Source organism: Triticum urartu, chromosome 3 (genome assembly GCF_003073215.2).
Source record: "Triticum urartu cultivar G1812 chromosome 3, Tu2.1, whole genome shotgun sequence".
In the NCBI taxonomy this organism is placed as follows: Eukaryota; Viridiplantae; Streptophyta; class Magnoliopsida; order Poales; family Poaceae; genus Triticum; species Triticum urartu.
In genome coordinates, this window is record NC_053024.1 from 733,128,201 (window position 1) to 733,142,325 (window position 14,125).

Sequence of the window (14,125 nt, forward strand, 5' to 3'; positions counted from 1 at the left end):
GAGGGAGTACAAAATTATCATGGCGAAGGATTTTGGTACTGAATTGATATATATTTTACCGAGGGTGGTCAGAATTTATGGATACCACGGTAAGCAGATAATTTCCGCGTCCAATTTTTTAAAACAAAACTTGAATTTAAAACTGTTGGATTTAGTCATCGTCGGCATTCGGCACCACCGCAAAGCCATCCATGCACAGACGCACACAGAAACATACATAACTTTTGGGGTGTTTCGAGAGTGGTTGGGTGAGATTCCATTTAGTTTCACAAGCGTAGGCAGGTTTGCTCCGATCCTCCGACTTTGTTTGTTTCCTTCTCTACTTACAATACATGTTTTTTTAGCATCTAAAGTACTACTACAATACTTGTTGCATGTACGATGTTCGATGTTCATCGCGCGCGTGGTGTGAGCCACGTCATCTCTACGCTCGCTATCTCTGTGATGGACGGATGCGATCGAGCAGCGACTCTAAAAATTAAATCCTAAAGAAAAGAAAAACTGCCACGGTTACAGATGGGATTTATACTGCAGATTAGTCGCGAGGTTGTTGCAGATTAGTCCCGTACCTGCACAATTAAACTCCTCCTCGATCGATCTCTCCTCTTGGTGCCTCGACTCTCTCCCCTCTTCTCTCCCATCTTCCCAGCAATCACAAACTCGATGACCAAGATTCTCAGGTCAACCGACTTACCAACCATGCATGCAATTTGAGTTTCCAATCCACAGCTTAACAAATTTCCTTTGCGGGTGCAGCTTCTGCCGGTCGAAGTGGGCCGGTCCGGAGGAGGAGGAGGAGTCGGCGCCGATGGTGGCTGCAGGGGAGTACCGGGACCTCGAGGGCGGCGGCAACAAGGACGACCAAGGGGCCCCGGCGGGCGGCGCGGGCCGTGGCGACGTCAGGCTGTTCCTCGCCGGCCTCGCGGCATACTTCGTGTCCTTCATCGGCATCTACTACATACTGCTCGGCAAATTCTACCTCCCGCCCGAGGCGGGGGAGGACGGCGGCGGGCCGGTCGTCGAAGCCGGCGCCGCCCTCCTCGCCGTCGCCGGGGCCACTGCGGGCGGCGTGATCTCCGCCTGCTGCTGCTGCCGTCGCGCCTCGCCGCCGGCTGATGATGAGCCGTCGCTAGTTAGTTGATCAGAGTCAGCATTCGTGTTCCTCAAGCCTGACGAATATGGATCATGGAGCTGCTGCAAAATCTCATTTATTCATCTATTTTAATTCCTATGTCATCTAGTAAACGAGTAATTCGCGATATTGGATCAATGCATTTGCCGCCAGATGAAATAGTGTGTCGAGTTATGTATGATTCGTGCTGGAAAAACATTGCCAGGTTTCGACTCATCACCACATATTCAGTAGCAGCACAAGTCTCATAAACAACTTGTTGCGAATCCACACATTATCTGGTTACACAGCGACAATGATGGGAGGAAAAACCTCTGATCGCGATGATGCAACGCCGTCAACTCGTCGTCGCCGCCACCGCTACCTTTGAGAGGAAGTTCAGCGACGTTCATCTACTTTGCTGCAACTAACAGTGATGATTCAGACCGTAAGCGGAGCCCGGTCGGTCCTTGCAGTGGCAGGAGCTAAGCCTAGGATGAAGCAGCTGGTGGCGGCAACTGGCCATCCTCGGAGTCGTCTCGGTCCTTGCTCTCCTTCCACTTGGCCCAGCCCCATCGCGCCACCAGGAACGCTCCCAGCGCGTACACCTGCAAGAGTAACCAGGCGAATGAATGAATGATGGCTTGGTCTGAAACCCGAAAAACAGAGGGTATGCTCTATGCTGTGCTGGTTTCTCTGAAGACTAATAATTGGAAGAAATACTACATGGTATCTAGCAAATCTATACCAATATAAAAAGACCCAAAGAAGCAGATCCAACTGATCTCGACCATCAAACCAGGTCAATCCAACGACCTACACTCCTCCAATGGCGAGCGTTCAACATGTTTAACGTGCAATTAATATCATACCAAATATTGCACTAATCACAGAATTATCACACAAATAATAGTATACCTAATATCCACGTGCAATTAATATATTGCCTAAATATTAACGTGCAATGCACGTGCGCATTCACTAGTGACCACAAGACGGCCATATACTGCAGCGATATATTCGCCGGTACATCACAGGAAACTAGAGGCATAGGGGTTATCTGAAGGAATGTCCTCATTTATCTGAAGTTACGACAGTAAGCACCAACTGGTAAAAAAACAGGAATGTGCTCTGCATCAACTAGATGAACCAAATCAGAGCTTCTTATACTGAAGTTAAAATCATCACTGTCTCTGTAAGCTGACGAAGACATAAGAAATGATGCCTCACAGAGCCTGCAGAGATACGTAATCGCTTCAAACCCCAGTGGCCTCAAAGCGGGTCGGTTGTACTAAATCCAGCGTCAAGTAAACATATAATTGCTACATCCATATTATACTTGCCGTGCTTGATTTGGAAGCAGAGATGGTTAGAAAAGCGACACACTGGAAAGTAGGTTACATGTCTAGCCCATATCGAACGCCTAAACAGAAGCCTACAGTGTAGTTTTGAACAACAAAACTACAGAGGATACGCTGTGCTGATTAGTTATCGTGTAGCGCCATTTTCATCTAAGAAGCAGAAAACAGAGGATGTGCTGTGCTGATTTCTCTGAAGACTAACAGGCAGAAATACGCAGTACTATCTAACAGGGATGAATGACTGACCACATGGTCGCATACACATATATGTGCTTGAGGCATATATGTGGGTTTTCTGAAGGAATGTCCTGATTTATTCTGAACTTAAGACAGTAAACACCAGCTGACAGCAAACGGTAAGATGCTCTGCATCAACTAGATGAACCAAACTAAGGCTTCTTCCTGAACTTATAACCATCATCACTGTCTCTGTAAGTGGACGAAGACATAACAAATGATGTCTCACAGAACCTTCACAGATACGTAATCGCTTCAATTCAAACCCCAGTGACCTCAAAGTGCTTAGTGGTCACTAAATTGAGCGTCAAGCAAACATAGAATTGCTGCATCCACATTATACTTGCCATGCTCTGGATGGGTGTGCTGATTTCTCTAAATTTACGACAGTAAACACCAACTGACAGAAAACAGTAATATGATCTGAACCAAATCAAAGCTTCTGACTAAACTTAAAATCATCACTGTCTCTGTAAGCGGATGAATACATAACAAATGATGTCTCACAGGACCTTCAGAGATACTTGATTGCTTCAAACCCCAGTTGACCCCGGGCTCAAAGTGGTTAGTGGTTAATAAATTCAGCAACAAGTACATGCAAAATTGCACTACGTCCACATATACTTGCCATGATCGATTTTGGAAGCAGTGATGGTAGAACATCCAGTTTTCAACTTAAAAAGCAGCACGCGAAAGTAGTTTAGGTGTGTACCACATATCGAACACCTAAACAGAAGCCTACAGTAAAGTTCTGAACAACCGTAAGATCGTGATGCAAGTAGCGCAGGTTCCTCCTGATTATGCAATCTACACTAGAGCGCTCACAAGGTTTCGGGAAATAAGATCTCACTAATAGTGAAAACTGAGGCTTGATAGCTGATCTAGCGCATACCTATAGTGCAGTAATTTAGTCACCAGGAAATCACACGAAAATGAAGGTAGGGGTTCTCTTACCGAATCTGTTGGTTTCTTAACACTAGAGACCCAACTGGCAGTGCATTCAACTAGATGAAGCAAGTCAAAGCTTCTTATTGGAGTTCAAATCATCATCGTCGCTGTATTATGCAGTAGCAGAAATTTTCCCCCCGGTGACCTTAAAGGCGGTCCATGGCTGGGTACTGAATCCAGCACCAGCTATACATAAAACTGCACCGCATCCACATTATACTTTCCATGCTCAACTCTGGAAGCAGGGATGGTAAATCCTCCTGTTCTGAAGTTCAAAAGCAACAATCTAGCCCGTAATGAAGGTATGTGCTCAGATGGTTAGATTTTCAGTTCTAAACAACTGACAATCGGCATGTCCCCCCGACGATCCCGCACTCTATTATAGAGCACCCACAAGCTCTCTGGCAATAAGATGTCAGTTGGCAGTGGACACTGATACTGCATACCGAACGCCAATCCAGGTAAGAATCTCCGCACTATCCAGTTCAGTTGAGTCAACCATGGAGGATTTTGGGGGATTTCTGGCTCGGCCGTGGGGTAATAATCGGGAATCGGGTGACGGCGGGCGAGGGCGGTGGCGTTCATACCTGCCAGAGGTTGCGGGGGGCGGCCATGTCCTCATCGACGCCCTCGCCGGCGGTCGTGGGCGGCGGCGGCGGCAGGTCCTCCCCCTCGAGCTTAATCGGCGGCGGCTGCCTGGCCGTGTGCTGCGCGGCGGCGGGGAAGAACCGCACGGTGGACGGCGGGGCCCCGACCACGCCGTCGGCCTCCTCCGGCTTCTTGGCCTGCTCCGGCGCGCCCGCGCTCCCGGCGTTGCCCATCTCCTGCCGGCGTTCTCCAAAGCCACAGACTTTCTTCCCCTCCCTCTCGCGGCGATAAGATTGGTGACGCGTGCGCGGTGCGGCCCGGCTCAGCCTTGGGCCGGTTTAATCAAGGACCAGTTTAGAATAATAATATTTACAATAATATTCATAATGCTAATTATGTCCAAAAAAAAAAGTGCAACTTACATTTCATTTCAAAATAAATCTACTCATAGGGATGTTCTGCAAAAGGATGAATCTGTTCATAGGTGTACAAGCTGCGAGGATTCGACCCTTTTGTGATATTGCCGAGGGCTACGGATAAAAAGAAAAAACAGTGGGCTGCGGATTTTTCTTAAAAGTGCCATGAGTGTATATTTCAACTACAGTCTTGCTTTACAATACAAATTTGGATGGGTTTTCTTTTTATTTTGGAAAAACACTTTGCACCAGTGGTTCTTCCATGGTGAAAATCTAGAGAAGATTACGTTTTTGCATTGAATTTTGTTTTTATGAGAATGAACTCTTGGAAATGTTCTAGACATTTTTGAGCCATATGATCAGTAATAGTTAATTTTTGGTATGAAATCACATTTACAGGAAAGCCAGAATTGGCCCACCGCATCATGGATTCGTGAATAAAATACAACTGCTGTGGCACAGTGAAGTTCAACAAAAAAGGATTGCTAGGCATAGAGAAATATTCTTCCATATAAACATTTAGTGATTTTTGTTGGAATCAACATATTATTTAGAGTGTACATATATTGTCTAAAGGAGAGTATACTGTGTGTCTCGTGAAAGAGTAATAAAGAGCACCCCCCTTGATTTCTTCAGGTCTCGTGTACCTCAAACTTTTTTAAAATGGATCCTGATGTTTACATCTTGTCTTTCGCATGAGACAATTTTTGGCATGGACAGTAGTTTTCATGTTGTGGTTGCATATTGAACATTTCAAAATAATATACTCATTATAGTTTCGATAGTGAAACATGTCACTAATGGATTATCATGATTATCTTCGGCGCACAGCGCGCAGACACTTCTAGTAGTGCATCAACATATGTATGGCCATGATGGCTTTCACAGAGCACATAGGTCCCTTTCTTCCTTTTTGCTTTTGTCTTTTCTTTTTCTTTTTCTCCATCGATTGATTTGGAACCACAAAGTAGATCTTGCCCACATTGTTTCCTTTGGAAGACTAACCAAATTGGGCTCTTTTGGAAGACTAACCAAATTAGCATGCTTCAGTTTTAGTCAGACGATACAACTTTATTGATCAATTAAACATAGTAATAGCACAAACCGGAAGAAACACGAACAACCCTCAAAACTAAATGGGAAACGCTTGGGAACAGTAGGCTAATAATTGGGCACACGTCGGCCAGGATCCAACTTTGATGAAACGGCATCCCTCCTAACTTGGTCCATGTTGCAAATACGAGACCCCAACATGTGAGGCGTTGTGATCCTTCCATGCTCAAGAGTCAACACATGCCTACTGAATGCCCACCCTTTTTCCCTTCTTTTCTCCCATGAGATACACCCTCTATGGCACGCGGTTGCGTCGTCCCCTGACTTTCCCCTGGGATCGCAACATGGATACTGTTGCAGTCTCAACATGGGACCACAAAGGGGTCGTTTTGGGGTGCTCAGCCCGTGATTGCAACATGGCCACTGTAGCAGTTGCAACACTGCCCTTGTTTCAGTGGGAAAAAAAAAACAGGTCAGGGGAAGATTGCAAAAGGACTCCTCTGTTGCAGAGGGCCGAGCGCAACAAGACCCCTGTTGGGCAGTAGATCTTGGCCGACGCATCACGCTGCCCAAACTAAATTGAAAGCTACAGCAAAGTTCTTTGTAGTCTCTAGCTGCACTATTTTGCATCACCACAACTCGGATGGTTTGCACAAACTGATGAGCAAAACAAGCCATATTACATCTCTTTCTAGTTTCGACATTTTTTGTTACAATAAGGCAACACTGCCGGTTTGCACACCATGTCGCCTGACACATCATTCCTAACATTATTGTTCATATTACCACACTCTGACTGAATGAAGCTCACTAACCAAATGTGTTAAAGATTGAAGGCTCGACATTAACTCTGCTGAAAACTAATAAGACTTCCAGATCATCATCAACTATGCCGAACAAGAATATCTCTCTCTCACTAACAGCAAAAGAATAATAGCACGGGAGGTGCAACCAACCAAACGTAACAAACACTGCCACCACAGGTATATGTAATAGATACTCAGATACTCAGTTCCCTTTGCCCGATATAGGGTTACACAATGACGAATCTAGGTAGGTAAGAAGATAGGTGGGTGGGATCTAGAGGCGCGACAAAAACGACGACGACGGTTTCACTACGATATAAGTATCTGGCTTCCAAAAGATCAAGAGCAGCATAGCTGCGCCGTCATCGTCTAGCTTGAAGGCGTCGCCGTGGCCAGACACATCTGCGTCTTGACGGCTTCCTTGTAGGTCTTGTGCTGGTAGGTCAGCGTCGTCTCCAGCAGGTCCTTGAGAGGGGTCTTGGGGTTCCACCCTGCAGTTTGTTTAACCAGCGTTTGGAGATCAGACATTAGGTACACTAGTATAAATCAGGAGGATAATGAAAGGCGGAACAAACACGCTGTTGCGTGGTTTCAGTGATATACACACCTAGCTGCTTGTTGATCAGGGTCATGTCGGGGATCCTCTTGTCGCTGTCGTCGTACCCTTCGCCGTAGAATTCTTTTGCGCTCACGTCGATCACAGGCTCCTCCAGCGGGGGCTCTCCTGAGACCTTAGCATAGACCTGCAGATGAATGCAAATGAGAGGTTCAGATTAGACACACTAACATAACTTACAGTTGCTATTAATCTGTCAATGGCATTACCTCTGTCATCATTTCAGCCAACTCCCTAACAGTGACTTCATTGTCAGGGTTCCCCACGTTGAAGATATGACCATTGGCTCGAGCAGGGTTTTCCTTTTGCAAAAGAAAACAGAGATTTAAGCTTCACTGATGCGGTACATACTGGTAACATCAGGAAAATATATGGAAGATAAACACAGAAGACATACAATCATCAAAAGAACAGCTTCAATGGCATCCTTGATGTAAACAAAAGTTCTCTGGGACTCGCCGCCATCGACAAGCTTCAGGGGCTCTCTGCGGAGGAGATTCTGCACATCCATTGGCAAGGTATATCTTGTAAGAAAGAAGACTGAAGACAGTGCAATGAAGCTATTCATCCTCAGCAAGGGATAAGTTTACATACGTTGCTGAAGCAAGCCAAAACCCGAGGAACACCCTCGCTAGGACCATCAACGCCAGGAATGAAGTCCATCCTTGGCCCAATCCAATTGAAAGGTCTCACAATCGTGAATTCAAGGCCATTTTCTGCGCCTTCAGCTGGGGGAAACTCAAATGTACATGGTCAGAAAAAGTTTAAGGGTGCTACTAATGGCACAATCAACAAGTTATAAGTTCTTCCACTCACCAAAAACAAGCCTCTCGATAAGCTGCTTTGCGCACGCGTAGGACCATCTCTGTTTCACGATTGGACCAAAGATGCAGGGTGACTCATCTTCTGTCAGCACATAAAATTCAGGTTCCTGTTTGAAAGGTGAAAAGCACACGGAGCATCAGCTGAACAGCCAGGTGTGATCATATGAATATGTGACTGTGACATGGGAAATACACATCACTGACGACCAAACAAATTATTGTTACTGCTAGGCTGAGGTAGTATTGCTACGAAGATAAGAATCTAGACAAGAATAGCAAAAATCATTGTAACTCTTAAGGGTCTCCTTTAAATGATGAAACTCCAACTGAACAATTGACCATATGAATAAGTGACATGGGAAAAACATATTACTGACGACTGAACAAATTATTGTTACTGCTAGGCTGAGTATAGTATTGCTACGAAGATAAGAATCTAAAGACAAGAATAGCAAAAATCATTGTAATTCAGGGTCTGGTTAGTTGAGTCTTTAAATGATGAAGCTCCAACTAACAATTGAATAAGAAAAGGGGAGTTCCTTATGGCAGCACGTTTTCCAAATTACTACATCCACTTGCAGAGCAATATGCAGTGACAGGCATAAGCATGACATGGCTTGAGCTGAAAAAATTATTTCAAGGTAAAAGAGAGCAGACAATGTGAAATGACAGTATCCTTGCTTACAACTAGTCCCTGGGAGTTACTATAGGATGGTACCGGACAATCAACGCAGACATATTAACAAACAAGCAACATAAGAAAAACCAACACTAAAATGAACAGGACATAGCTTGAACAATTAATTATTGTCAACCTATTAAAGCAATAGACTATGAAATGATAGCATCATTGCCCTGTAAGTTACCAGAAAATGGTGCTAGACAGATTAACCAATGTGCAACTTAAGACAAACCATCACTAAAATGTAAAATCAATGTATGCAGTCACACTCTGTTCTTCCAGTCAAGGCATGCCATAACCTTCACACCAAACAACCATTACAAGACATTATCCGAGTGTCAACCAACAACCAACAAGGATTCAATTAGAATAATTCCACTCCTAACCAACACCAAATCCAGGCCAGCCGTTTATTTAAGGACTGTACTAAAAGAACAGGACAATTACAGGTGAATGTCAAATACAGGACAATTTAAGGACTGTACCATACAAAGGTACTCCCTCCGTTTCTTCAAAGTTTGACAAAGTTTATAGTACAAAATAGTATTGACATTCACCATACGAAATAAGTATCATTAGATCCATCATGAAATATATTTTCATATTATATTTTTAAGTAGTGTTGTACATGTTGACATTTTTCAATATAAATTTGGTCAAAGTTTACTTAGTTTGACCGCGAACAAATCTAATCTAATACGCGGAGTAAAAAGAAAAGGAGGGAGTACTAGATATATCAACCAATGAGCAACTCCTCTTAAGAAAGAACATCCCTAAAATGTAAAATCAGCGTACGCAGTCAAACTCTGCTCTTTGTTAAGGCCAATACATTCCATAAGCTTCACGCCAAACCGCCATTACAAGACATTATCCCAGTGTCAACCAACAACCAACAAGGCTTCCACTAGAATAATTCCACTCCCAACCAACACCTAATCCAGGCCAACCTTTTATTTTAAGGACTTTATTACTACAAAGAACAGAATAATCACAGGTGAACATCAATCACAATCTAGCAACCTGCACCAGATCCAATCATCCAATCAATTCCATCTCAATCCAGTCCAACCAAATCAAATCAAATCCATTTGTTTATTCATCAACCAACCAAAAAGGCACCGCATTATCCACTGATGTCACTTGGCGAGTGACACACGCGCATAGAGCAAGTGCAGTGCAGACAGATAGTGTGAGCACTGAGCAGGGGGAGGGAATGGGGATGCCATGTTCGTCACCTTGCGGAGGGGGTGGTCCTTGGGGAGGAAGCTGCCGATGGTCTTGCCGTAGACCTCGCACGTGGAGAAGTGGATCAGACGCTTGCTGTTCTCCGAGCAGTACTTGACCTGCGCACGCACGCAGCACCGACATTCAGACATTGTTTGCTTGGCAACGCGGAAAGCGGCGAGAATATAATCTTGGATGGGTGGAGCACGTACCACCGGGAGCGCGTCGATGAAGTTGCTGTAGATGGTGTCGAGCGGCCGCGTGTTGTAGTCCGCCGGCGTGCAGATCGCCGCCAGGTTTATCGTCTTCGCGGAGCAGATCCAACCACCGACACGCAGAAACAAAATCGTCAGCGGTTTTCCAGAAATTAATTCAGGGAGCGCGAACTGTTTTCTTTTCAAGCGACGAACGCGCTATCGGCAACCGAATCAAGAAACTGAATCCCAGGAAAACCGCTCCATTTTTCGCGAGCCGTTCCGCCATTAGAGGACGGGCGGGAGGGGAGGGGAGGGGCGTACCAGATCGGCCATCTTGATGAGGCCCTCGAGGCGGGAGTCGTTCTTGATGTTGAGGCGGTGGAAGGAGATGCGTCCGGCGAGGCGGGGCGGGGGCGGGTCGACGAGGTGGCGGATCTTGTCGCAGTAGACGTCGACGGCGAGGACGACGTGCGGGGTCTCGGCCATGAGCTTCTCGCAGAGGTGCGAGCCGATGAAGCCGCCGGCGCCGATCACGCAGATGGTCAGCGGCGCCACGGCGGCGCCGTCCAGATCCGTCCTGCCCCCACTCGCCATGCTCTCCCTCCCCCGGCGGTCGCGCGGCGCGGTCGGGTGGACGGTCGGATCCGGGGCGGGGAGCGGAGGGAATGCGCGTGGGGATCGGGTCTGGTTGGATTCGGGCTGGGCTGGGATTATCTATCCGGCGGCGATGTCGGTGGTACGGCGGGGGTGGGGTGGCGGTATTTAACGGAGGGGGGAGAGTGGAGTGGCCGAAGGAAGGAATGGGTGTGGGGTGGGGTGGGATGGGATGGGCCCACCGGCCAGACCGAGATGCGCTGCCCTGTGGGCCCGGCCTCCCCCCTCTCTCTCTCGACTGGTCTCTCTTTTTCCTTGTTTATCAGATGCTTTTCAAGTTTTCTTCTTTGGATGCCTTTCTTCCTTGATGATTATGCTTGTAACCTGATTTGATTTGGTTGTGATGCGTGCGTCAGGCGTGTTGGTTTATGCCTTTGGTTTCTCTCCAGTCCAAAGTCCAAACGATGCTCATGTGCGTCTCAAGCTTAAAAAGTTGTCAATGTTTGATCAGTTTTGGTAGTTGTAGTAGTATCAATTTTTGGCTTGCCAAATTGTGGTAGCAAAGTAAGCCGCGTCTGCGACAGCGCGTACAGCGACCAGGTGTTACACCATCCTCTATCTAGCGCCGTTGCCGCCACCCCCACGTCGCTCTCGCCTGGACGACACAGGGGGCGACACCCGCAACCTAGCATCTCCGGCCTCTTCTCCTTCTTTCCCCGCGTCGCCGCCTGGCGAAGCCCGCATGGTTGACGGTGGCGACAGGGATCCTTCTCGCGGCTTCCTCGGTGCTTTGGCGGCGGTTCCCGATGGGATTCGACGGTGCTCCATGGTCGCGGCATGCGACGGTGGGCCTTGGTTGTGCGCCAGTTCACTACTGAACCGGTGTTGGCTAAGGCTCCCTTGCCTCCGTGTGTGCGCTGCGGACCACAAGGCTTGGTAGATAGACAGCACGTGCTTGCACAAATGGAGGTGGTCCTAGGGTTCTTCTAGCGCCAAGAAGGTGTTATGCTAGATGTTGGCCCTCATTGAGTTGGCCCTTGACAAGTTCCGTAAGGCTCCGCCGGAGATCTCCATTAGGTGCTTGATGCCCGCAGATTGCTGGATCGGATGAGATTCGGTCGTGTGTGCCCCTATTTCAGCTCGTGTGGCTTCAGGAGGGCGTGACATGAAGCTTCGTTAATTGTGGACATTATGGGACATGTCAGTATTTCGATTTCCATGATGACGACAGTGGCGGAGAACGTCATGGTGGCTGAGGTCAAAGGCCTAGTAATGGTGGATCGAGTATTTGAGGCGATGAGGAATTTGCTTGGTGATTCATGACTCGTAGCAGTGGCATCGGCAAGAGGGGGCGGTAGCACAAGATGAGTTCAGAGTCTTAACTTTCATGGTGAAAACCCAAGGTCTGGCCTTAATTGGTTGTGTCTGGCAGTGGCTTTGTTGAAGGCATTGTTTCGAGAGCGTGGATTTTATCTAGGGTGAAAACCTAAGATATATGATCGGGCGACGATGGCGCTTGTGCATTGTTTCCTTCTTGGAGGCGCCTCTTTTGAAGAATTTGAACTTCGGGGTGTTGTCTTGGTGGTGGTTCGTGCTACAGTTACTAGGAATTGATCACTGTAGGGGGGTCTTTTGTTTCTTCTTCTTGTTTATGTGTTGTGTGCATATGTAATGTCTCTAGAACATTTCGTTGTTGTAGAGACTGGGTGTAATTGGTATCTCTGCGATATTAATGTATTCTCTTTGTTGAAAAACAGTTTAGTGTGGTCATCTTGTAGGCTCGGAAGGGTGCATGGGAGCTGCCACATGTCTTACTTTGAGATTCGTACACGAAAATTAAACTTGTCACATCGCGTTTGCTCGAAAAAAACCCATAGAGTTTAAGTCAGATTGTTAACATTTAAGTTTATATTCATTTGTGTGCCTAAATAGAAGGCACCCACATTACGCCAATCTCCCCCCTCTTTCTCTTTCTCTTTCTTGACGCCATCAGCCGCCAGCCATCTCACTCGACATGACATTCCTTGTTCATCGCCATGCCACCCCCGAATTCCCGATGCCATTAACCATGAAGGCACAACATTCCTTGCTCCTCCTATGGAGCCGCGGAGAAGAAGGCCCTCTTGGTCCTCTTTGATTCGATTTGGCTGGACCAGATTATAATTCGAGTAGCTATCCAGCCAGCGCGGGGAGAAAATTACCATGATATCAATCTAGGCCCGGCCGTGTTTTTTTTAGACAGTGCCATGAAGCTTTTATTCAACCGTCATAATATTTACAGGGACGAAAGGAAGTTCACTGGGGTGGCCTAACCAAACATGGCAGCCAAGCCCTAGTTGCAAAGCGTGCTTCGCTAGACTGTGAGCCTCGAAATTCGAGCTCCTAAATTCATGAAAGAAATTACAATTACTAAAACTAGCCCTGCCGTGGTGTATGGCCAGAGGGGCAACCGCCTAGGTGTTGGGGAACGTAGCAGAAAACAAAAAAAATTCCTACGTTTCACCAAGATCAATCTATGGAGTCAACTAGCAACGAGAGGAGAGTGCATCTACATACCCTTGTAGATCGCGAGCGGAAGCGTTCAAGAGAACGGGGATGATGGAGTCGTACTCGTCGTGATCCAAATCACCGATGACCAAGTGCCGAACGGACGGCACCTCCGCGTTTAACACGCGTACGGAGCGGATGACGTCTCCTCCTTCTTGATCCAGCAAGGGGGAAGGAGAGGTTGATGAAGATCCAGCAGCACGACGGCGTGGTGGTGGATGCAGCAGTGATCGCAGCAGGGCTTCGCCGAGCTTCTGCGAGAGGGAGAGGTGTGGCAGGGGAGAGGGAGGCGCCAAGACTTCAGGTGCGGCTGCCCTCCCTCTCCCCCCCTTTATATAGGCCCCCTGGGGGGGCGCCGGCCCTAGGAGATGGGATCTCCTTGGGGGGGCGGCGGCCAAGGGGGAGGCTTGCCCCCCAAGGCAAGTGGAGGCGCCCCCCACCCTAGGGTTTCCAACCCTAGGCGCAGGGGGGCCCAAGGGGGGGCGCACCAGCCCACTATGGGCTGGTTCCCCTCCCCACTTCATCCCATGGGGCCCTCCGGGATGGGTGGCCCCACCCGGTGGACCCCCCGGGACCCATCCGGTGGTCCCGGTAAAATACCGGTGACCCCGAATCTTTCCCGATGGCCGAAACTACACTTCCTATATATAATTCTTCACCTCCGGACCATTCCGGAACTCCTCGTGACGTCCAGGATCTCATCCGGGACTCCGAACAACTTTCGGATTACTGCATACTCATATCTCTACAACCCTAGCGTCACCGAACCTTAAGTTTATAGACCCTACGGGTTCGGAAGACACATAGACATGACCGAGACGGCTATCCGGCCAATAACCAACAGCGGGATCTAGATACCCATGTTGGCTCCCACATGCTCCTCGATGATCTCATCGGATGAACCACGATGTCGAGGATTTA

The 14,125-nt window shown here is 47.6% G+C and overlaps 2 protein-coding genes across 2 annotated transcripts; both read right to left on the reverse strand.

Moving 5' to 3' along the window:
- Positions 1 to 1,338: 1,338 nt before the first annotated feature.
- On the reverse strand, positions 1,339 to 4,564 carry LOC125546287. Its single transcript, XM_048710504.1, has 2 exons — positions 4,245 to 4,564; positions 1,339 to 1,719 (listed from the first exon to the last, which is right to left on the reverse strand). Exons 1-2 carry the CDS (start codon positions 4,476 to 4,478, stop codon positions 1,603 to 1,605), a joined length of 351 nt encoding a protein of 116 aa, XP_048566461.1. The 5' UTR covers positions 4,479 to 4,564; the 3' UTR covers positions 1,339 to 1,602.
- A 2,112-nt stretch (positions 4,565 to 6,676) lies between these two features.
- LOC125546288 (UDP-D-apiose/UDP-D-xylose synthase) lies at positions 6,677 to 10,817 on the reverse strand. The gene is made up of 9 exons (XM_048710505.1): positions 10,385 to 10,817; positions 10,079 to 10,171; positions 9,878 to 9,985; positions 7,953 to 8,067; positions 7,731 to 7,864; positions 7,534 to 7,635; positions 7,346 to 7,438; positions 7,128 to 7,263; positions 6,677 to 7,011 (listed from the first exon to the last, which is right to left on the reverse strand). The coding sequence occupies exons 1-9, from the start codon at positions 10,655 to 10,657 to the stop codon at positions 6,890 to 6,892; spliced, it is 1,176 nt and encodes a 391-aa protein (XP_048566462.1). The 5' UTR covers positions 10,658 to 10,817; the 3' UTR covers positions 6,677 to 6,889.
- Between the last annotated feature and the right edge of the window lie 3,308 nt (positions 10,818 to 14,125).